The following is a 23,474-nucleotide window of genomic DNA, read 5'->3' as shown; positions in this document are numbered from 1 at the left end:
GGGGCGCCTGCATGGCTCAGTCGGTTAAGCGGCTGCCATCAGCTCAGGTCATGATCCCAGGGTCCTGGGATCGAGCCCCACATCAGGCTCCTTGCTCAGCGGAGAGCCTGCTTCTCCCTCTCCCTCTGCCTGCCGCTCCCCCTGCTTGTGCTCTGTATCTCTCTCTGTGTCAAATAAATAAATAAAATCTTTAAAAAAAAAAAAAAGAACAAGACAAGGATGCATACTCTTACCACTTTAATTCAACATAATTCAACCGGAAGCCCTAGGTGCAGCAATCAGTCAAGAAAAAGAAATAAAAGGTATCCAAATTGGTAAGAAAGAAGTAAAACTTACAGTATTTGCAGATGACATGATACTATATATAGAAAGTTCTAAAGATTCCATCAGGAAAACTACTAGAACTGATCAATGAATCCAGTAAAGTCATCCAGACACAAAGTTAATATACAGAAATCTCTGGCATTTCTATACACTAATAATGAAGTAGCAGAATGGGAAATTAAGAAAACAATCCATTTATAATTATACCCAAAAGAATAAAATACCAAAGAGGTGAAAGATTTATATTCTGAAAACTATAAAACACTGATGAAAGAAAGTGAAGATAACATAAACAAATGGAAAGATATTCCATGCTCATGGACTGGGAGAACCAATATTGTTAAACTATCCATACTACTTAAAGCAATCTACAGATTCAATGCAATCCCTATCAAAATACCAATAGCATTTTTCACAGAACTAGAACAAACAATCCCCAAATTTGTATGGAACCACAAAGACCCCACATAGCCAAAGAAATCTTGAAAAAAAATAAATCTGGAGGTATCACAATCCCGGATTTCAAATTATATTGCAAAGCTGTAGTAATCAAAATAGTACTGGCACAAAAACAAACACATAGATCAATGAAACAGAATAGAAACCATAGAAATGAACCCACAATTATATGATCACTTAATATTTGACAAAGCAGGAAAGAATGCCTAATGGGAAAAAGACAGTCTCTTCAACAAATGGTCTTAAGAAAACTGGACAACAACATGCAAAAGAATGGAACTGAACCACTTCCTTACACCATACACAAAAATAAACTCAAAATGGAGTAAAGACATAAAAGTGAGAATTGAAACCATAAAAATCCTACAAGAAAACATAGGCAGCAATTTCTATGACACCAACCATAGAAACATTTTTTCTAGATAGGTCTCCTGAGGCAAGGGAAACCAAAGCAAAATTAAACTATTTGGATTACATCAAAATTAAAACGGTTAGCATGGTGAAAGGAATCATCAACAAATGACAAGGCAGCCTTCTAAGTGGGAAAAGATATTTGCAAACGATATATCTGATGAGGGTTAATGTCTAAAATATATAAAGAACTTGTATAACTTAACACCAAAAAAACAATCTAATTAAAAAAAGAGGCAGAGGACCTGAATAGACATTTTTCCAAAGATGACCTATGCATGGCCAACAGACACATAAAAAGATGCTCAACATCACTAATCGTCAGGGAAATGCAAATCAAAACCACAATAAGATATCACCTTACACCTGTCAGAACGGCTACAACCAAAAAAGGTTAAGAAATGACAAGTGTTGGCAAGGATTCAGAGAAAAAGTAACCCCCATGCACTGTTGGTGGGAATGCAAACTGGTGCAGCCACTGTGAAAAACAGTACGAAGGTTCCTCAAACAGTTAAAAATAAAATTATCACGTGATCCAGTAATTCCACTCCTGGATATTTACCCAAAAAACTCCAAAACATAATTTGAAATTATATATGCACCCCTATGTTTATTGCAGAATTATTTATGATAACCAAGATATTGAAGCAGCCCAAGTGTCCATTGATACATGAATGGATAAAGAAGATGTGATATATAAACATATATATATATATACACACACAAAGGAATATTACTCAGCCATAGAAGAAGAATGAAATCTTGCCATATGCAACAAAATGGATGGACCTACAGGATATAACGCTATGTGTATTAATTCAGAGAATGACAAATACCGTATGATTTCACCCATGTGTAGACTTTAAGAAACAAATGAACAAAGGAAAAAGAGACAAATCAACAACAACAACAAAACCAGACTTTTTTTTTTTTTTTAAAGATTTTATTTATTTATCTGAGAGAGTGAATGGGAGACAGACAGCATGAGAGGGGGAGGGTCAGAGGGAGAGGCAGACTCCCCGCTGAGCAGGGAGCCCAATGTGGGACTCGATCCTGAGACTCCAGAATCACGACCTGAGCCGAAGGCAGTTGCTTAACCAACTGAGCCACCCAGGCGCCCCCAAAAACCAGACTCTTAAATCCAGAAAACAAATTGGTGGTTTCCAGAAGGGAGGTTGGTGAGGAGATGGGTGAAAAATAGTTTAAGATAACTATAGATTCACATGCAGTTGAAAGAAATAGTACAGAACGGTATTTTTGAACATTTTGTTCTTGAACCTTTGTTTAGTTTAACCTAATAATAATATTTGTAAAATATAGAATAGTCTTTCATCGAGGATATTGGCTTTGATACAATCCCCTGATCTTATTAGATGTACCCAGTTTTGCTTGTATTTGTGTGTGTGTGTATGCATTAAATTCTACACCATTTTGTCAATTATGTTAGTTCCTGAATCCTCATGGTGGGAAGGTCCTATACCACAAGGATTCCTCATATGCCCTTTTATAGTTACACCCACTTCCCTCTGTCCCCTGCTCCTACTTCCTTAACTTTGGACAACCATCTCTTCCATTTCTAAGATTTTACCATTTCAAAAACATTATAGAAATGGAATCATATAGTATGTACGATTCTGGGAATGACATTTTTCACTCAGCAAAATTGCCTAAAGATTCATCCAAGTTGCTGTATCAACAGGGCACTGCTTTTAGTTGCTGAGTAATATTCCATGCTATGGTGGTACCATGGATTGCTCAATCATCCACTAGTTGAAGGACAGCTGGGCTGATTCCAGTTTTTGGAGATTACAAAAAAGCTACTTTATGCTAAATACTTGTGTATAAGTGTTTGTGTTAACACAGTTTGCATTTCTGCCGGATAAACACCCAGGGATGCAACTGCTAGGTTATATGGTACTGTATGTTGAGTTTTTGAAGCAACTGCCAAAATGCTTTCCAGAGTAGCTGTACCACTTTTCAAGCAATTTATGAGTGATCCAGTTTCTCAGCATCCTCGCCAGCATTTGGCTATCAGTATTTTTGTGTGCCTTGGTCAATCTGTTTAGTGTGTATTGATCACTCCTTGCAGTCTTCCTTTACCACAATGACTAATGATGCTGTGCATTTTCCCATGTGCTTACTCGCACTCTTCATGTCCTCTCTGTGAAATACCAGTTCATGTCTTTTGTCCCTTTTCTAATTAGGTTGCCTTTTTTTTATTGTTGAGCTTTGAGAGTTCTTTATATATTTTTAGGTGCTAGTCCTTTGTAGGACATATGACCTACAAATATGTTCTGCCACTCTAGAACTTGTCTTTTCATTCTCTTCATGTGGACATTTACAGAAGTTTCTCATTTTAATGATGTCCAGTTGATCAATGTTTTCCTTTTATGAAGGTGTGCTTTTAATTTCAAGTTTTAAAACTCTATGATCTCAAAGACTTTTTTCCTATTTTTTTTCTGAAAGTTTTATAGTTTTATGTTTTACATTTCTGTCCATGATCCATTTGGAGTTAGTTTTTGTATAAAGTGTGAGGTTTGGGTCAAAGTTTTTTGGATTTTTTTGGTTTTGGTTTTGGGTTTTTTTTGCCTATGGGAATCCATTTGTTCCACCTGAATGTCTTTTAAGTTGAAAAATCCCTTCTTTTTCTATCAGAGACAATCTGTATCTCTCCCTTCTAAGACACTAGAGAGAACAACTTCCTTGAATTTAGTCTTTAGGGAATAACAGTCAGGAAGGGAAGTATCTTGTACAAAACTTAAGCTTTCTGTGAAGTCACAAACTTCCCCTTTGGGGGAAAAAAGCACACGTACCACTAACTGCTTAAATGGGGGGAAAATAACAGCGAAAATTCGGTGAGAAAACCTACATTAACATCACAGAAACCCCAAAGGCACAATCTTCCATGTTGGTAAGTATGTGAATTTTCTAGGAATGTATAACATGCATCAGATTGTCAAAGGTACCCACAACCACCCTGTTCTTTTTTTGAAAATCGCTGTTTTTCAAGGCTCAGCTTCCTGCTACAAGAATAGGGACTCTTCCCTGTCGAGTGATTTGAAGTCAAGGTGCTTCCAATACAGAAGGCTCTGAGCCAAGGATGTGCGACTCACAGGCTCCAAAGTAGTTTTCTATCACTCCGGTTGGTGTGCTGATTTAGTAAGATATATTTTCTTCCCCTCCTTGAAGTACAAGCAGATAACAATCTTTTGGGAGTCACCAAAATAATACAAGTGGGAGACCTCTGACCCTGCTGAGTGAGCCAGAGTGTGGTCAATGCAGGCACCTCATTGCTCTCCTTCACCTACAGTAAAGTGCATGACATTTTTTTCTTCATTTATATCTTTTGCAAATACAAAAGAATAAGCATTTGTGTGTAGATTCCCATATCCATGTCACTGAATGATGCAATGAATAATGCAGTCCTGGCTGAAAACTGAATAGATGATCAATAGAAGAGACTGATCACCAATAAAGATAATAAATGGTAGTTTGTGACAAGTGCCATTATTTGTATGGGGCAGTTAAAGATAGTCCTACCACCAACATGGCACCAACCAAATTAAGTTCAGCTGTGTTGATATATTACCAGACCCTAGATATTGAAGCTCCATCTACAAGTCCTCTGAAAAATAATTAGGTTCACAGGAAAATGACCCCCACACAATTTCTATTTACAGTTGATAGTGAATAGCAGATTCAAACCAATTAGTGGAAAGAAAAGCTTATGTTATTAACTCGTATAGGCTAACAAACTTATTGCTTCAAAATCAAAGATCAACAAAGATTCCTGCCTTGCTAATCTTCTTCAAAGGGTAGAATGGTAAGAGATGTTTTCTACGATTTAATTTGTAAAAAGATTGTGATTGGCCTCTCTCAGATAACATTTGCTTCTTCCTGGGGCACCTGGGTGGCTCAGTCGTTAAGCGTCTGCCTTCGGCTCAGGTCACGGTCTCAGGGTCCTGGGATCGAGCCCCACATCGGGCTCTCCACTCAGCAGGAAGCCTGCTTCTCCTCTCCCACTCCCCCTGCTTGTGTTCCCTCTCTGTGTCTCTCTCTGTCAAATAAATAAATAAAATATTTAAAAAAAAAAAATTTGCTTCTTACTGAATGTTGTATGGAGATCTTACTAGATCGTGAGTTCCTTAAAGACAGGGGCTGGCTCTCATTCATTAAGCGCAGCACACATCAAAATGCCTACACCATACTAGTCCCTCAATAAGTATTAAAGGAAAGGAGTTGAAGTGACTGAAAAGTAGGTCCAGGGTTCAAAGGTTATTTCAGAGTGGAATTATAAGTGTTTGCGTTTACACATTTGTCACAGTAGAATTTGTGCTTCTGCAACACTCTTCTCTGTGCCTCTGAGGGTGTTTGGCTGAGCAGCTGAGCTACAGGCAGCTGCTAAAGCAAACTGTCAGGAGTGTCTTCACAGCAACAGTGAAATCAAGAAGTATATGCCTACCCAGCACTGAAAGAAGCATTACGTATTCACTCAGGGGCTGAGTCTGTGATATTTCTATTCAAATTGCTGTACAAGAGAAAACAGGTATGTTTTGAGATGACACATCTGAATAACTGTAATTGAATCATTGTGGATTAAAAACAGTATCCTTCTACTCCAAATCATTATCATAAAGAATCATGTGAATAGGACTAGAGCAGAAAAACAGCAAAACAGATGTTGCTACTTTTACTTTTCACTGCAACCAGAATATAACCACAAAGGCATTTGGAAATTAAAAAGAAGAGGAAGCTTTTCTTTCTTTTCTTTTTTTCCTAAAAGATATTGCTTATACATCCACTGAACAAACGAAACATGGATAAGTAAAAAATGGTCTTAAATTTCATTGAGACGGGCACCTGGGTGGCTCAGTCAGTTAAGCTTCCGACTCTTGGTTTCGGCTCAGGTCATGATCTCAAGGTCTTGGGATTGAGCCCTGTGCTGTGCTCCATGCTCAGCGGGGAGTCTACTTGTCCCTTTCCCTCTGCTCCTCCCCCTGCTCGCACTCTCTGTCTCTCAAATAAATAAATCTTTAAAAAGCTTTTAAAAAAAATTTCATTGAGAAAATAACTGGAGGGTTTCTTTTTTTAATGTTGATGCTTTTATTCTATTGTTTCCTTTTCAATTCACTCACCTTAAAGAATATCCAACATTTCAACTGGTTGTTTTTTTTTTTCATTTTTACTGAAATCCAATGGCTCCAATTCCCGTGGGTATTTTTTTAAGATTTTATTTATTTGAGAGAGAGAGCACACAAGCAGGAGGTAGGGGCAAAGGGAGAAGCCAGCTCCCCGCTGAGCACGGAGCCCGATGTGGGGCTAGATCCCAGGACCCTGGGATCCTGACCTGAGCTGAAGGCAGATGCTTAACCAGCTGAGCCACCGAGAGCCACCCACCCACCCAGCCACCCAGACGCCTCCCACCCAGTGAATATTTTTAATCTTTGGCCTTCTAGGCCTATGTTTTTTTAAAACAGTGCATTCCAGCCCAGTCCTTCCTTGAGAGAGTGGCTGCAGACCAAGTCAGGCTGCTTAACGAGGGCAGTCTGAAATAAAGTGCTGTGCTCTCTGCAATCAGCAGGGAGTTTAAGTTTGGGGAAAAGAGTGAACCTTTCTCAAGGAGAAGAGGCACAGAATAGAAAATAGCTCTTGAAATGTACTTACTCTTCCATCAAAACTGCTGAGCAAAGCCATGCTGCTCCCAGACCCAGGCTGAACCTTACACATAGGCCATGAAAGGCAAGGGGGTGGAAGAGAAGCCCTCCTATGATAACTTTATCTCCTTGATCATTCAGCAGCACAGAAGGCAGTTTTATAAGCTTCCTCCTAGGTGGTGATTGAGGGCATACAAATCCTGCAAGGATATTAGTCATCCAATTGTGTACACAGACGTAAACCATGCATCTCTTTCTAAGCCAGACTGAGAGACATTTAATTCGTGGTATCAAACCCACCTCATGCCTTATCAATTATTTACAACTAAAGCTCATTAAATCACCATAATATCATACAAGGGGCGAGGAGGCAAAAAATACTGTCATGCATACATATGGCACAGCTTCTGCCTGCTGAGTCACATTCTGGAAAGCAAATGTAGCATTTATTTCCAGATATTGTCAGAAACAATAATTTAATTGTCCTGCATTTGAAAGTAGCAAGACAGAGCAAGTATACGCCAATAGTAATGCCTGATAAGACAGAAACACAACAACCTCTCTCTGCTGATCACTCCTCTTCCCTCTCCCCCTCTCCCTCCCTCAAACACACACACAAACATGGACCTTTTCCATTCCTTTGTCTCCTTTATTTTTTTCCAAAGTGCTCATCATCACCTTGTAGATTACCTGTGGGTGCACATGTATGTGTGTGCATTTATAAATAAGAGCATTTATGTTTTTGTTTTCCCATATCCCCACTAGAATGCAAACTCCTTGGGAAAGGAAACATTGTATCTTTTTATATCCTACTATAACCCCAGCACCCAGAACATGATGGCCATCCCACAAATTGTTACTGAATGAATAAAACTACCCATGAACTATGTAGCATAACCTGTTTTAACATACAAATGATGCTTTTTTGGGGGTGCATGGGTGGCTCAGTCAGTTAAGCATCCAACTTGATTTTGGCTCAGGTCATGATCTCAGAGTCATGAGATCAAGACTGGCGCCGGGCTCCATGCTCAGCAGGGAGTCTGCTTGAAATTCTCTCCACCCCTCCCCCAGCTCGCTCGCTCTCTTTCTAAAATAAATAAAATCTTAAAAAAAACATACAAATGATGCTTTTCAAAAAATATTCCCCTAATACTGGTGTCCAAGACAGAGACACCAAATAGTAATTCCCAGTAATATTCCCCTAATTTATCCATTTTAAAATTCACTAACTTAAATTACTAGAACTCATACAGCAATTCAGTAATGTGGCAGGATACAAAATCAATGCACAGAAAATCAGTTGCTTTCCTATACACTAACAATGTAACTGTAGAAAGAGAAATTAGGGAATTGATTCCATTTACAATAGCACCAAAAACCGTAAGATACCTTGGAATAAACCTAACAAAAGAGGTAAAGGATCTACACTGTAGAAACTACAGAACACATATGAAAGAAACTGAAGAAGACACAAAAAGATGGAAAAACATTCCATGCTCATGGATCGGAAGAATAAACATTGTTAAAATGTCTATGCTGTAATCTATACTTTCAACACCATCCTGATCAAAATACCAATGGAATTTTTCAAAGTGCTGGAACAAACAATCCTAAAATTTGTATGGAAACAGAAAAGACCCCGAATCGCCAAGGGAATGTTGGAAAAAAAAAAAAAAGAAACAAAGCTGGGCGCATCACATTGCCTGACTTCATGCTATATTACAAAGCTGTGATCACCAAGACAGCATGGTATTGGCACAGAAACAGACACACAGACCAATGGAACAGAATAGAGTCTCCAGAAATGGACCCTCAACTCTATGGTCAACTAATCTTCGACAAATCAGGAGAAAATAGCCAATGGAAAAAAGACAGTCTCTTCAATAAGTGGTTCTGGGAACACTGGACAGCTACATGCAGAAGAATGAAACTGGACCATTCTCTTACACCATATACAAAGATAAACTCTAAATGGATGAAAGACCTCAATGTGAGACAGGAATCCATCAAAATCCTAGAGGAGGAGAACATAGGCAGTAACCTTTTCGATATCGGCCACAGCAACTTCTTTCAAAACACGTCTCCAAAGGCAAGGGAAACAAAAGCGAAAATGAACTTTTGGGATTTCATCAAGATAAAAAGCTTCTGCCAGCAAAGGAAACAGTCAACAAAACAGAGGCACCCACAGAATGGGAGAAGATATTTGCAAATGACACTACAGATAAAGGGCTGGTATCCAAGATCTATAAAGAACTTCTCAAACTCAACAACCAAAAAACAAATAATCCAGTCAAAAAATGGGCAGAAGACATGAACAGACACTTCTCCAAAGAAGACATACAAATGGCTAACAGACACATGAAAAAATGTTCAACATCATTAGCCACCAGGGAAATTCAAATCAAAACCACACTGAGATACCACCTTACACCAGTTAGAATGGCAAAAATTGACAAGACAAGAAACAACAAATGGTGGAGAGGATGTGGAGAAAGGGGAACCCTCTTACACTGTTGATGGGAATGCAAGCTGGTACAAGCCACTCTGGAAAACAGTATGGAGGTTCCTCAAGACATTAAAAATAGAGCTACCCTATGACCCAGCAATTGCACTATTGGGTATTTACCCCAAAGATAACAGATGTAGTGAAAAGAAGGGCCACATGCATACCAATGTTCATAGCAGCAATGTCCACAATAGCCAAACTGTGGAAGGAGACAAGATGCCCTTCAACAGACAAATGGATAAAGAAGATGTGGTCCATATATACAATGGAATATTACTCAGCCATCAGAAAGGATGAATACTCAACATTTGCATCAACATGGATGAAAATGGAGGAGACTATGCTAAGTGAAATAAGTCAAGCAGAGAAAGTCAATTATCATATGGTTTCACTTATTTGTGGAACATAAGGAATAGCACAGAGGATATTAGGAGAAGGAAGGGAAAAATGAAGCGGGGGAAATCAGAGCAGGAGACTAACCATGAGAGACTATGGACTCTGGGAATCAAACTGAGGGTTTTAGAGGGGAGGGCAGTAGGGGAATGGGTTAGTCCAGTGATGGGTATTAAGGAGAGCACGTACTGCATGGAGCACTGGGTGTTACATGCAAACAATGAATCACGGAACACTACATCAAAAACTAATGATGTACTGTATGGTGACTAACATAATAAAAAAATTATAAAAAAAATAAAAATAAAATACACTAATTTAAAAGTATGGCATACTTAATTCAGATAGTGCATATTTAATGCAAAAGTAAGTGTGTGTGCACATAAAGGAAATGCCTTTGTTCGTATTTTATTACGCTTCACATAAAAATGGACAGAAGTAATAAGATGCAATCCAGAGACAGAATCTAGGGCAGAAAATACTCCCTATATAAAATAATTTCAGGCTCCAAATGAAAATTGGTAATCAAATTTCCAGCCTCCAGAATGAAAGCTTATTTTTAAGTCAATAATTAAAACACTATGTTGCATCTGACAAATCCCTGTTTCTCCTTAATGTATTCTCACTATCTGAAGAGCTTGAGTAAGAACTAAGAAATTACAATTTAAGCTAATGCTCAAAGTATCTCTCCCTTTTACCCAAATGCTCACGACCCCTATAGATTATATGTTTACTGTTATTAAAACAAGCTGTATACTGTAAGTGATTTTATAAAGCCACCACTCTTCCTGGACAAAAAAATCTCAAGAAATTGTAAAATTTATTTAACTTGGTTGGGCCTCATTCGCCCACTCAATTCCACTTAATTGAATGGGACACTGTATGCTCTTCATTCTAAGAGTTTTTATTAATCCCCTCATGAGAATGTATAAGTAATCACTTCCACGTACAAATTTAAATGTGAAGAGGAAATTAAAGATAACTCCGTTGGTCTCTAGAGTTATGGAACCCAGCCCCGAACTCATTTTCAAATGCCACGATTACAGTCATGTCAGTGGAACGAGGCATGGACGGATTGACCAAGCCAGTCAGGAACAGAGCATTTAGGACCAAAATGTTCCTAACTTACTCGGAAGTAACAGTTACTTCTGGCCATCTCCCCATTTCCACTGCTTCCTATAACAAATCTGGTTTGACCTTAGTTCTTTGAGTTTTAATAATAGGACACAATTAATGAGCATAAGCAGATCAAAAGGACAGCAAAGGGCTGTGAGGTAAAAGAAATGTTTGGTATTTCCCTGGAACTTCTCCAGCTTTCAAGTCGCTGTCCAAAGGTCAAATTATTTTCACTTTTTTTTTAAATGAATCAAGATATATATAATCCTAGGTTATCATGCTGTTTTTCTTCCCCAGTATGCATTCATATCAATTAAAGAACTTCTGCCTTCAGGCTGAGCTGCCCTTTGCTTTTTTTTTTTTTTTTTTTTTTTTTTGCCCTTTCCCTGAGTCACCTAAGGCACTGAAATGACTCCAGATAAAAGCAGACAGAGATACGGTGATTAACGTAACATAATAAAATTAAAAAAAAAAAAAGCAGACAGAGATAAAGAAATTTCTACACCATGATATTAACAAGACTTGAAATAACAGAGTGCTCGGTGAATGTGTAATTGAAGAAATTATTTTTATCATTTCATGCAAATCAATGCCCAATCTCACCATTTAATTTAATGAAGGCAAATGTAACTCTCCTTTCGGAAACAACACCCCCTGGGCTCCTGCTGCATATTTCTGACTCATTTTCTCCCTCGAGTCATGATCTGACATCTATTTAAATCTAATTTCACCCGTGTAAACATGCTGTACGAAGGGCACAAATGGAGGTGTTCTTGCTGACATCACTCCCTAGAAAGAGCTGTGATGCGAACTGCATACTGAAATTAATTTGATACAGAAATTAACAACATTAAATCAAGAATGATATGAGAAAGAACAGACTTTAACCTGTGTGCAATGGGAAAGTGGGTCCAGAACAACAGGAAAATACCTTTGAAATGGCCCCTAGTCTTCTCTGCAGTAATAACCAACTACCTACAGAATCAGGAGAAAAATCCACTCTATAAGGAAATCACCTACTGAACATACGGGTTCTCTAATGTCCAAGAGATATGCAAAACGGTACTCATTGCCAGGGAGCTTAGCTGAGGAAATCCGGGGTCTTTTAGACACTGAATATGCTCATTTAAGAATGAAAACATTCAACTGTTACAACAAAAACTATGCTCATCCATTCCTGGCTTCCGAACCTTAGCAAGAATCAGGAGCCCTTCCTCACCCCACCCCTAATCCATTCAATTCAAAGAAAAGAGGATTTTGTTTGCTAGAGTTTAGACTCTCTTCCTCCAAAGTCAATGCTCTATTAAGCTTTCATGCACATGCCTGGGGTCCCTCAAATTTTTCCCTATCTGACTAAATGCTGCTCTTCTGCCTAAATAATAATGCCATTGACAACAAATCTGTTGATATCTTAATATGCGTCGAGTATTCTACCTGCCTTTTCTTCCTGTATCTTCACAACAATCCCACAGAGCAGCAGCTAATGTTTAAGCTGCATTTTACAGAGGAGCAAAGCAATGGTTCAAGAAATTCAGTCACCGCAAGAGTCCGACAACTAGGAAGTGGCAGAGCGGAGGCCCAAACCCAGGGCTGTCTAGCTCCAGAGACCATTTCTTTAACTACAACTCTCTCAATTGTCTGTAGGAAGAATAGAAAGTCTCTAAGAGGGGCGCCTGGGTGGCTTAGTGGTTAAGTGTCTGCTTTCGGCTCAGGTCATGATCCTGGGGTCCTGGGATTGAGCCCTGTGTTGGGCTCTCTGCTCAGTGCGGAGTCTGCTTCTCCCTTTCCCACTCCCCCTGCTTATGCTCTGTCTCTCTCTCTCTAATAAATAATCTTTTTTTAAAAAGTCCCTAAGAATCATTTAAGGGTTTCATTTAACAAACAAATCAAGGAATAAAGACCCCAAAGACTACAACACAACCTCTTTTTGCTCCTATGTCTATATAAACTTAACACAGCATTTAACACAAACCTCCCTCAAACCTCCTTTCGCTTCCATGACTAACTTTTCTGGTTCTCCACTCAACCATCATGCCGATGCTTCTTTTCCCATTCACATCCCAAATGTCAACATTCTCTGGGATTCCACCCTTGGCTTCCTCTCTCATTAGTCTAGTTCAAGGTTTTACAGAGCTTTTAAAGCAATGCCCAAACTGACAAACACATCCCCCTAATCCCAGCTCTGCCCTCCCTACCTAGGACTCCCATTCCTTCAACTATCCCCTGGGGGCTTAGGATTTACATCCAAGCCAAGCTTTGCCTACATAAATGACTCAAAAATTCTAATTTCCTGCAGGATGTCCCACAGACCCCCTGTACTCACCACTGTCCAAACTTGAACTCAATCCTTAGTATGAAATATGCATGTCTCATACGATCCTTAGCACAATCTCTCTTCACTCGAGTCAGAAATATCAGGACACCCTGGACATCCCCTCATAGTCCACGTAGTTCATCCCTAAACCAGTCAATATGACCTAAAATGTCTCTGGTCCAGGTAGACTTCTCCATTCTGATGGCCACTCTCCAGGTCAAGTTTCTCCCTTCCTCTCATATGAATGCCTAAAAACAGCCCTGTCCTCGTTGGTTTCCCTGATTTGGACTCTCCTCATCTTTGACCCAAGCTCCTCCTGCCCATCAGACCTATCTATTTCTTTACAAGAGACCTGACTACTTCACCCCCATGCCACCCTCCTTCCTAACTACTTCAGAGCAAAAGCCAGCCTGTGGGAATGGCACCAAGGATCCTTCAAAAGCTGACCACACTGGTCTCTCTTGTCTAGTTTCCACCTCTGATTCCATCCTTCCCCTGGTCACTGTGGGAAAACTGTCATCCCCTTGAGTCTTATCTTTATCCTTCTGATTGGAATTAATTCCTCAAACCAACTGCCTTTTGAATCCCCCCTCGTCTTTTATACAAACCCTATCAACACCATCAACATCTTCTTCCTAACCTAGCATAAGCAGCATTTTTTGTTGACAGAATTTTCCAGGATCTGCGTTTCACCCTTCATTACAAGCCAGGTCCTGCCTGGTCAGAGACGCACGACTAACACCCACTTCTCCAAGGGACTTTTCCCAAGATTAAACAGCTAGTTAATTGAGTATTAACTTTCTGAATGTTCTCCAAGTTACAAAAATAAATATGTATAATAGTTACCTCTCTATATATGTTAATATTGTGAGCAACGTCCATTAAAAGAATTAAAAACCTGTCATAAACCATCCAGACAATGCCTTCTCTCGCAGCAATCTCTTACTTGTGTGTTCAACTCACTATTCACCCATTAATTCATCAAAGCAGAACATTCAAATCATCCTAAATATCTTACGGCTTTGCACTATTTGTGCACTTTTCCCAGTGATTCAGAGCACTTCAGTCTCCACCCAATGCCAACAAATATTAATGTGAGAGAGGTAATATAATCACATAAAATATTAGGGAGAGTGGTCAATTTTATTACATATGTATGTAAGTGGGAGGTAATAGAAAAAGATCCCAAACTTCTGTGCCATTTGAGAACTCTGACTTTGAAACTGAATTTGAGCCTAAATATGCCAGAAAGAAAAATTAATCAAAATTAATGAACATTTAAGGAAGTTTTAAGTAGTTTAATGTGTTCACTCCTTCCACTCTGTATGTTTTAATCAATAGTTCTGACCTTGTTTTATTTTTACAAAAATTTCCAGCAATTCTATCAAGAGGTAATAAAAACAGAACATAAGAGAAAATTTCTAAAGAGGCCAACACATGGGTCCCTTCAGTGGACAGAGGAGTGTTAGTGGCCCACTTTCTATTATGCAAATGGCCTGAACAGACATATCCTTAATTTCAACAATTATATCAAGGCAAGGAAATGCAAGGCTCAAGGTGCGGGGCTTGGTACCAACCTCCGCTGCTCTTCCCCGTGTTCTCCCGAAGGGACAGTGAGGCATTCATCCATGTGTCCATGCAGCAACCTGAGGACGTCACCACCAATTAGATACCCTGTAAGGATTGAAATTCAGTCACATTCGAACGGTCATGGTCAGATGCTGATAACCAGACAGATCATCTGATCTGATCTTCTCTTTTCATAGACAGAGAAACAAACGTTTAGTGAGGCTTCAGTACCTGGCCAAAATCATAGAGATGAATGGTGCCACCTGCCTGCCACCTCTGAGCTCAAGGTTCCCAAGTCCCACAGGTAGTGATGTCCCCACTAGAAAACACAACCTCAAACCCCATAAAATCCTCCCTTTAACATACAAACATGGATAGGTTCAGATTTGAACCTGTATAAGTGAGAATAATCAGAACATAAATGCAGACATTTCCTGAGAAATCCTGATGCATGAACACTGTGTGATCTGGCTCTAAATCACCCAACCATGGAAGATGAGAAACCTCGATGTTAGTCTAACTGAGGAACACCCTGAGGCCAAAACATTGGAGCAAATAACATCCAGAAAGCTTGCCTATAAACCACACACAAATAAGCAAAAGCTACAGTAGCATAAGAATAAAAATTAAAAAAAGATCAATCTTCACACAAAATTCAATTTCAAGTAGCGATTTGAACAAGATTCTTAAATGTCACATATCTGCATTCCAGAATACTCTGACACAAAATGCTCTAATTACCAATCTGCTCATTATCACAATTCCAGAGATGGCTGTCAACTGTGCATCTAGGACGAGGCCTCTCCTAGAAGTGGAGTTTTTACCTTGGGCGGCTTCGCTTCCTGAGCTGATGGGGGCCACGCTCCAGAGAGTCTGCTGGAAGGCAGCATCCACGTGTAAGCTGCCGTTGCCGTAAGACAGGTGCTGTGGGAGAGGTAAAAGGAGGCATCTCTTCAGGTGCTTCGAAAGTCTCACTACCTAAGCGCTCCTGGCAGTTAGAACTTAACGCTGCAGATCTGGAAATGTCCACTGAGAACATCTGTTTCAGTCCTGTCACTAAGTCATCAAGAGACTAGCAGAAGGAAAATGAGAGTTTCTGTTTGTATTTTTCAGCTTCATTCTAAGCCACTCATGAGAAAACACACAAACAAGACTACAAAAATAAATACATGTGTTAAAACAGACTGCTTTGTTTTAAGGTTTATTGAGGGACAAAATTGTTCAGATAGTGGGCACTTACCATTAAAATTGTAATTAAGTGTTCTACATATCACACTGCAACAGTTTTGACAGTGAGGTAAGTAAAATCTACTTGGTTTTTACAGGGTCCTCTGGGAACTTTCTCTGCAATATGATATAATAGCCAGTAGGTAGCAATGTTTCCTAATACGCATCTAAAACCGGAGCAAAAAATTCCTCCAAGATTCAGATACTACAAATTTCAGATTTTCCTTCTCAAAAATAGAAATGTACTAAAATAATATATTTCCTATCTTTGAGCACCATCATATATGAGTAATCAAATGATTAGTAAAGAAAAACAAAATTATGAGCACAGCCAAATGCATTGCTCATTTGACTAATCACTACTTGGCTGCCTCTAGAATTTCAAATAGACATAGAACAACCACTTTTTCCTCAGAGTCATCTCAGTAAACATCACCAATATTCCTGTAATGTTTCTGCAACACTTCTCCAAAACTGAGGACGGTCTAAGCTTTTAAAGTCTTTAATTATATTAGATTTCCCCCCAGAAATCTGACCCTCCTAGTTAGATGAAGAGCAATCACAATCACACCGCTATGCTCCACGGGTCATTCGGACCCTGACGTTCTCTTACCTAAACATACCATTCTCAAGTCACTAGCAAAAATAGGTATTTCGATATCTTTCTCTTAGGAACAAAACCAAAGGAAGTTTTGACATTTGACACCCATACAGTCATCTTATCAATAATCTTTCCAATCAATAAAATTAAAAGTTTACCAGTTGATGCAACAGATTTGGCCATCACTCATCCTGACCCCCTCCCTCATCTCAAGGAGATGTGCCTGTTTCCAACCTCTTCACCTCACCTCAGCCTGGCCCGCTGACAGAAAATCCCAGCTGAAATTTGGTTATTCAATTTCTTCCCCAATATTAAAAGTCTTTAAGTATTTACAAATAAATTGCATGCGCTCTGCTTCCACAACCAACAAAAATACATGTTCTTTCAGAACAATCATCAAATGATGTAATTGTTCTGTGTGTTTTTCTTTCCCCACCTCATCAGCTATTAGACATGGTTCATGACTGTATCCCTCACATCGAGCAGCGTTGTTCACTAAGCAAGTACGCGGGAGAAGCCAACCAAACCTTTAAAATAATCAAAGTAGTTTAAACCCAAAAAATTTCTGAAGTTATTCCATAAATATTCCTATTTCAATGACCTGAGTCAAAATAATGGCGTGCACGCACGCACACACACACATCCATATGGATTTTCCCAAACCATGAGAAGACGATTCAGAATACCAATGCTTATATTTTTACTTTTGAATTCGAGGGAAAGCTCATGCCACATTATGATAAATAGGTTACCATCATTTGTTAACTCATCATGTCTCACTGAATATGCTATGTGTGAAGCCCCGTGTTAAATATTAATAGAACACACTCTCTACCCTGAGGGTGCTTGTCATACGGAGGGGAAGGTAAAATATATACGCAAAATGCTATAGGTCAGCATTTTTTTTAAATGTTAGGTGAAATGTAATCAAAGTGCTACAGGAATGGAGAAAAAGAACATTTTAGCCAACCTAACTGGAACAGAGTTCATTACATGGAACCTTGAGGACAGGTGGCATCTGCACAAGACAGAAGGTATTTCCCGTGGGATGAGGGCTTTCAGGGGTCAGTAGCACTGTGTGGTCTGGGCATCACATTTCTGTATTTAGAGTTGTTGTCCCCAAGTAAGTTTGTACATACATTGGATTTGGGTATGTACAGTAATAATGTTAATGTGCTAAGTAGAAATGTTTAAAACACGCCAAAATTTTTACGAGACAACTTACATTTTATAAGCCAGTTTGGAGATCTTCATTTTTAATATACCAGAAACATCATAATGGGAAGTGGCCTGGACCTGCTTAGCCCTCCAAGAGGCTCTGTTAACGGGAATGCTATGACAAAGAGTAGAGTGTCCCCAAAGGGGCAGAGATATGCAGACGTCAAGTACAGCAGTTTCACCTGTGGGGCTTAGAGCATATGCTTAGGAATACAGTGAGAGATGGATCCACAGAGAAGTCAGGTGCAAGGGCCCTTATACTTCAGACAATAAGGAGTCACTGCTGTGGGAAAATAATGGGGGTGGGGAGGTGGGTTAAGACGCAGTTTTCAAATCCTATCTAAGCCGAAAGATAAATAATACATATGAGAGGATCATAAAAATATGAAAATTTCAGTCTGCCAGAGAAAGTCCTAAAAATGTCCTTCAGATCATATTATCATATTACACTGTATAAACTTATCTAGATAACGCTCACTCTTCTCAAGAAAATATTCTCTAGGCATAAGTATTTTGGATGCTTCTAATTAATTTTGCTGCTTAAACAGCAAAAGGAAATCTGAGGAAGAACAACATCAAGTCAGGCCTGTCGCATTAAATATTCAGAATGCGGTAACAAGTTCAATTACTAAAACAAAGATGAGTCGTCCTTAAAGCAAAACAGATGTTGCCAGAGGTTGAAAGCAAAGTGGGCCTTAGGCTGAAACATGTAACTACTCTAGAATTTACATACTATGGTAGCATCAACCCACCAGCAAAGGTCACCTTGACGTTTCTGTTAGTGACTCTCAAGACCTAATACCCACAGGAATCAGGTGAGGATCTTGTCAAAAAAAGCAGATTTGAACTCAGGAAGTGTGGGGGAGAGGGGTGGCAACCAAGGCTGCTGGCCCCAGAATGGTGTTTTGAGTAACAGACCATTATATGATAGAAGCACAAAATCTCAGAAACAGAGAGGATATTCTAAAATAACCAGAACTCCACTTTGGTAACTTTTAGTTTTCTTTGTAACCCTATGCATATATTTTAAGCATTTTAAAATCTTATGATCACAAGCGGTCAATAAGCTTTCTCAGGTTGCCAAAGGGGTCTATGGCACAAAAATTTTTAAGAACATCTGAATTCAACCCTTATCAGATGCATTTATTCAACACATCTATTTCTCTAAGCGTCAGGCACTTAGGCCCCGGTGAGCAACATTCTGGATAAATTATCATCCAGTGACAGGGAACACAAGTAAGCAAGACATATCACCCTGCGGGCTTCATTTGTTTTCTTCTGAGAAAAATGAGGGGCACAGAACAGACACTCTTTCCACATGTAATATTCTACGCTTCCATCACCTGAGCCACAGACAGAAAAAAAGAAAAAGGCTCACAGTAAATAAATAAATAATGCACTGGCTGATAACCATAATTAGCTTGGAAATATTTATGATCGCAATCCTTTTTAGTTATCGATATTTTTATGCAACTTGAGGCAGCTCAGCAACTTATTCTGCCATCAAAACACCTAGTATCTCTTTCAGAAATTCAGAGATGGGTAGGGGAGAGGTAGGGAAGTTCTTAGGAAGCCCAGAAGAGTCTTCTTTAAGCATCTGTCATCACTCTTTAGATTGTGGGGTTCTGCTCTTCCCAATTTACTTTTAGACATTTGTTTGTTTGGCAATGTTTTCATGGATCTTAAAAAAAAAAAAAAAAACACGAAACTTATCTATTTCTATAGGTGACCTAATTAAGAAAAAATTAGTCAAAAATCAGTGTTTCCAATGCAAGCAATCCAAACCACGGATTGAAGACTTCTGTGCATACCAACGTGATTTTACATCTTTCTAAACCAGTAAAAATTGTTTTGTTTGCTTTACCTTATTTTGTTTAGTTTGAAATAGATTCAACAGTCAGCAATACCTACTTGGCCATGTTTTCTCTATTTTAAATTGTATATTTCTCTTATGTTTAAGCAGCTTTGCCCAAATCTTCTTGAAAAGAAAAAATAAGTAGTTCCAATTGGAGCAAAGGAATTTTTTTTTTTCCCCTCTTGGACATCCCTGAAAAGGGGATTAAGATATCATTCCATATTAGAATATGAAACGGCCACATAAGAAAAGACAGAATTTGGATGGTGGTTTACAACCATTTCTAGAGATAAGACCCTTTTATTCCTGGGAAATCATGCGTGGAGGTCCAATGTGTAAAGCAGGGGAAGATGGAGCCTGGGGCGCCTGGTACCTGACACAGCGCCCTCTTCTGTCCATGAGGCACCTCTGCAGAGCACAGGGTGAAAATCAGTCCCTTACAGTCCAATTTAACCCATTCAGCACCCCAACAGTTATGAGCTATTGTAGAGCATCAAATGCACATTTCGATAGTTTAACCTCAGCTTAACCATCACTGTTAGTGGACAAAAAACAGATCTAAGGTCAATAGACACTAATGACTAAAAGTTACTAAATCAATGACTAGAAATGTTTATTTAGAGCAGTTAGTTTTAACTACTGTGTGTTCAGCCAAGAATGTGAACCTGGCTTTCCACGCTAAGCCTTTATTTAAAATCAACTATCCTACTCCCTTCACTGCTCCCATCCCAACTTTTTCTTCTGGTTAAATATCTGCAGTTTCCTTAACCATTCTCAATAAATACAAACCTCCCAGGTAAACAGTGGTAGCAACTCATAAGCAATTCCTACATGTACCATTCACAGAGCTACGAGTCTTGCTTGGATCAAAGCATTTAATCCTCTTAACACCCCTGTGGGCTAGGTTTATCATCACTTTACTGCAGATGAAGAAACTGAGGGTTTTGTGAAGTTATGTGATTGGCCCAGGCTCATACTTACCAGGCCCTACACCAACTAACAAATATATTGACACACAGAGCCCATTTTTAGGTATCCAGTTTCAGTATGTGGATTATTCCAACTGCCATACTCCAAAGACCTTTTACTCCCTCACTTCTTGCCCGTATGCACTTTCTCTAGATTATTCTAATCAACCACAGTGCAACGTGAGATAATAATTAACCATCTCTATATCCCATACCAATAACCTAAACGGTAACACGTACTTACTGCCTTGTAATATTCTCATACAGTTCCCTAGGTGTTTGGTTCATTCCTTCCACTAAGTTTTTGACGGAAGAAACCACGCACAATGTACCCTTGGTCCTTCCTATGGTTTCTACGACAAGCTAGGTGCTCAGAGATAAACACTAAAAGCACTGACTTCGTTACCCGATGAAAGGGAAATCTTAACAGTCTGGTTGGCCACCGTGTGTAGCTCTCTAAAAGGTTACCAGAAAAGGAACTTGCATAAATGGGCTAAAATGTAGCTTGAACATAATTTGTGAATTTCATTAATCATGACATTTATTGATTTCTAAAGGCAAGAGAAGGTGAACCTCATGCATTAGGATTATTGCTCTTATTTGTATAGTGCTTTTTCAATCAAACCATATTCAAATTCATTATCTCATTGCTTCATCCCAGGAACTTTGTGTTAAGTATAATCATCACCATTTTGCAAATGAGAAAGCCAGAATTCAAGGAATTACACGCCTCTCTCCGACATGAGGTGGCAGAATTGATGCGAGAAGCCACAGCCCCTGCAAGATTGCGAGTTTTCTACTCCTTCAGTGCGAAGTACAAGTCGTACAGCAAAAAACATGCACCGTTATGCCAAAATCAAAATAAGATCTGTAGATCTTTAAAAGCATGCACGGATTATTTTTAGCTGCTATTGGTTTCCATGTAAAACTACAACTCAAAATGTCTATCTCCTGATCAAGACATACAGCGCCTGAATACACAGCATATGCACACAGCAAGGGCTTCATAAATGCTTCTTTGACAAGCTGACACACTTGTATTGCCCTAGAAATGTGGATGGTGCCTGTTTCCACCGGCATCGGTTAAGAGACAAAAGGAGAGAAACGCTCCAGGCCTCCCCTTAGCGAGGCAATGTTAGATGTTCCATTTAATTTAATACTCCCTGTCAGTTACATGAACGCTGTTCCATCATTTCCCTGGCTTCATTATTCCCTCTTTGCACAAAGCAAGTAAAACAAAACCGTTCTTCTCTCAAAATTGGAACTAAATGGGTTGGGAAGCAAAAACTGACTTCCAATACCCCCAAACCCACTCTAACTCCATGTTCATAGAGCGAGGGATACCAACCACCTACTTAATCCTAAATCCATGACATAGAAATAATATTTTGATTTACGGCAGTTGGAATACACTTTCTATAAATCAGTGTGTGCTTAAATGAAACAATGTTTTACTTCTGATTTTTATTTCAATCATCATCCACTATGATGTTTGGATTTTCTTATAGAAATATTCATGTAAAGTTTATAATACCCCTATTTATATCTGTTTAGTTACTTTCTCTTTTTTTAAAAAGATTTAAGTAATCTCGGGGCACCTGGGTGGCTCAGTCGGTTAAGCATCTGCCTTTGGCTCAGGTCATGATCCCAGGGTCCTGGGATCGAGCCCCACATTGGGCTCCAAGCTCAGCAGGGAGTCTGCTTCTCCCTCTCCCTCTGCCTGCCGCTCCCCCTGCGTGTGCTCTCTTTTCTCTCTGTCAAATAAATAAATAAAATCTTTAAAAAAAATAAAAGATTTAAGTAATCTTTACACCTAAAGTGGGGCTTGAACGCACGACCCCGAGATCAAGAGTCGTACGCTCTACGGACTGAGCCAACAAAGCGCTCCTGTTTGTCTAATTACTTTTTCATCCTTAAAAAACAAATTTTGCACTGGCACCTTTCTTCAAACTTTGGTATATGATTATTCTTCAGCAAAAATACAGTTTACTAAATAAGTGAAATCAAATATATCATGGCCTCGCCACAAAAATAAAATACACCTTCAAAGATGACACCTAAACTTTTCTCCTTCTCCCATTTCGAACCCTGGCCCTCGGAAACGTCATGTGGATGAGAGACTGTAGCTGGTTTTCATTTTGTCTAGTTCTCCTTTCTCAACACGGCATGAATTTCTCATATAATGACTTGCTTTTATAAGTGTCATAATTGGTACTCACAACCTCATTAATACTGCCTTCTTCTGTGGCCACAAAATAAGGTCCGTGGAATTTTGAAATCCTGATTAGACCGCATTTACATGCCACTGATACAATAATTTAAGAAGAGGTGCTGTCAGGATCACGGACACACAAACTAAGGGTACCCGGGAAGCCTGTCTTAGATAAACCTGGAAAACCATGCTACCACAAAGGTCTCATTATTCCCTGTCTTAGGGAGTTGTCACTCATCAAAGAGAGATACAGACTTATTTCTAAGCAATTTCCCTAGATAATTTGCAATCTACAGAGAAAGCTGGATTGGCCTGTGCTGGATCCTATCGGTAAACACATGACAGCATGGGCCCACTTACCAGGTACCTCTCAGAGGACACACTGACCAAAATGAGGTCATCTCCAACTCGAACCTTTTCTCCTTCCGATCGCTGCTTAGAGGCAGGATGAATGGTCCACCAACAAGCCTCCCCTGCAGGATGAACACAAAGAGGCACCTCTTACTGTAAAATCGATTTTCTTGGCCAGCGCCTCCAAAATAAAAGAGGGAAATGAAATAAGGCTTCCAAATCAGTCTCCTGATAAATAAAATGGTCTTTCCCACACAGCTTCCCGAAGTTTGAAATTGACTGCAAGTTCATCTCGC

General features: G+C 39.3%; 1 protein-coding gene across 3 annotated transcripts in view; it reads right to left on the bottom strand.

The window, feature by feature from the left end:
- The window catches only part of RYR2 (ryanodine receptor 2), a 739,460-nt gene that overhangs the window by 389,446 nt on the left and 326,540 nt on the right, over positions 1–23,474 (bottom strand). For all 3 annotated transcript variants that reach the window (XM_032430318.1, XM_032430320.1, XM_032430321.1), the window contains 3 exons: positions 23,188–23,300; positions 15,571–15,670; positions 14,755–14,851 (listed from right to left, as the gene is read on the bottom strand). In XM_032430318.1, the coding sequence (XP_032286209.1) occupies positions 14,755–14,851; positions 15,571–15,670; positions 23,188–23,300 (310 nt within the window). The remainder of the gene's footprint in view (positions 1–14,754; positions 14,852–15,570; positions 15,671–23,187; positions 23,301–23,474) is intronic.

This window comes from Phoca vitulina, unplaced genomic scaffold (genome assembly GCF_004348235.1).
Source record: "Phoca vitulina isolate PV1807 unplaced genomic scaffold, GSC_HSeal_1.0 scaffold43, whole genome shotgun sequence".
Taxonomy (NCBI): domain Eukaryota; kingdom Metazoa; phylum Chordata; class Mammalia; order Carnivora; family Phocidae; genus Phoca; species Phoca vitulina.
This window is presented reverse-complemented; position numbering and strand designations above follow the sequence as displayed.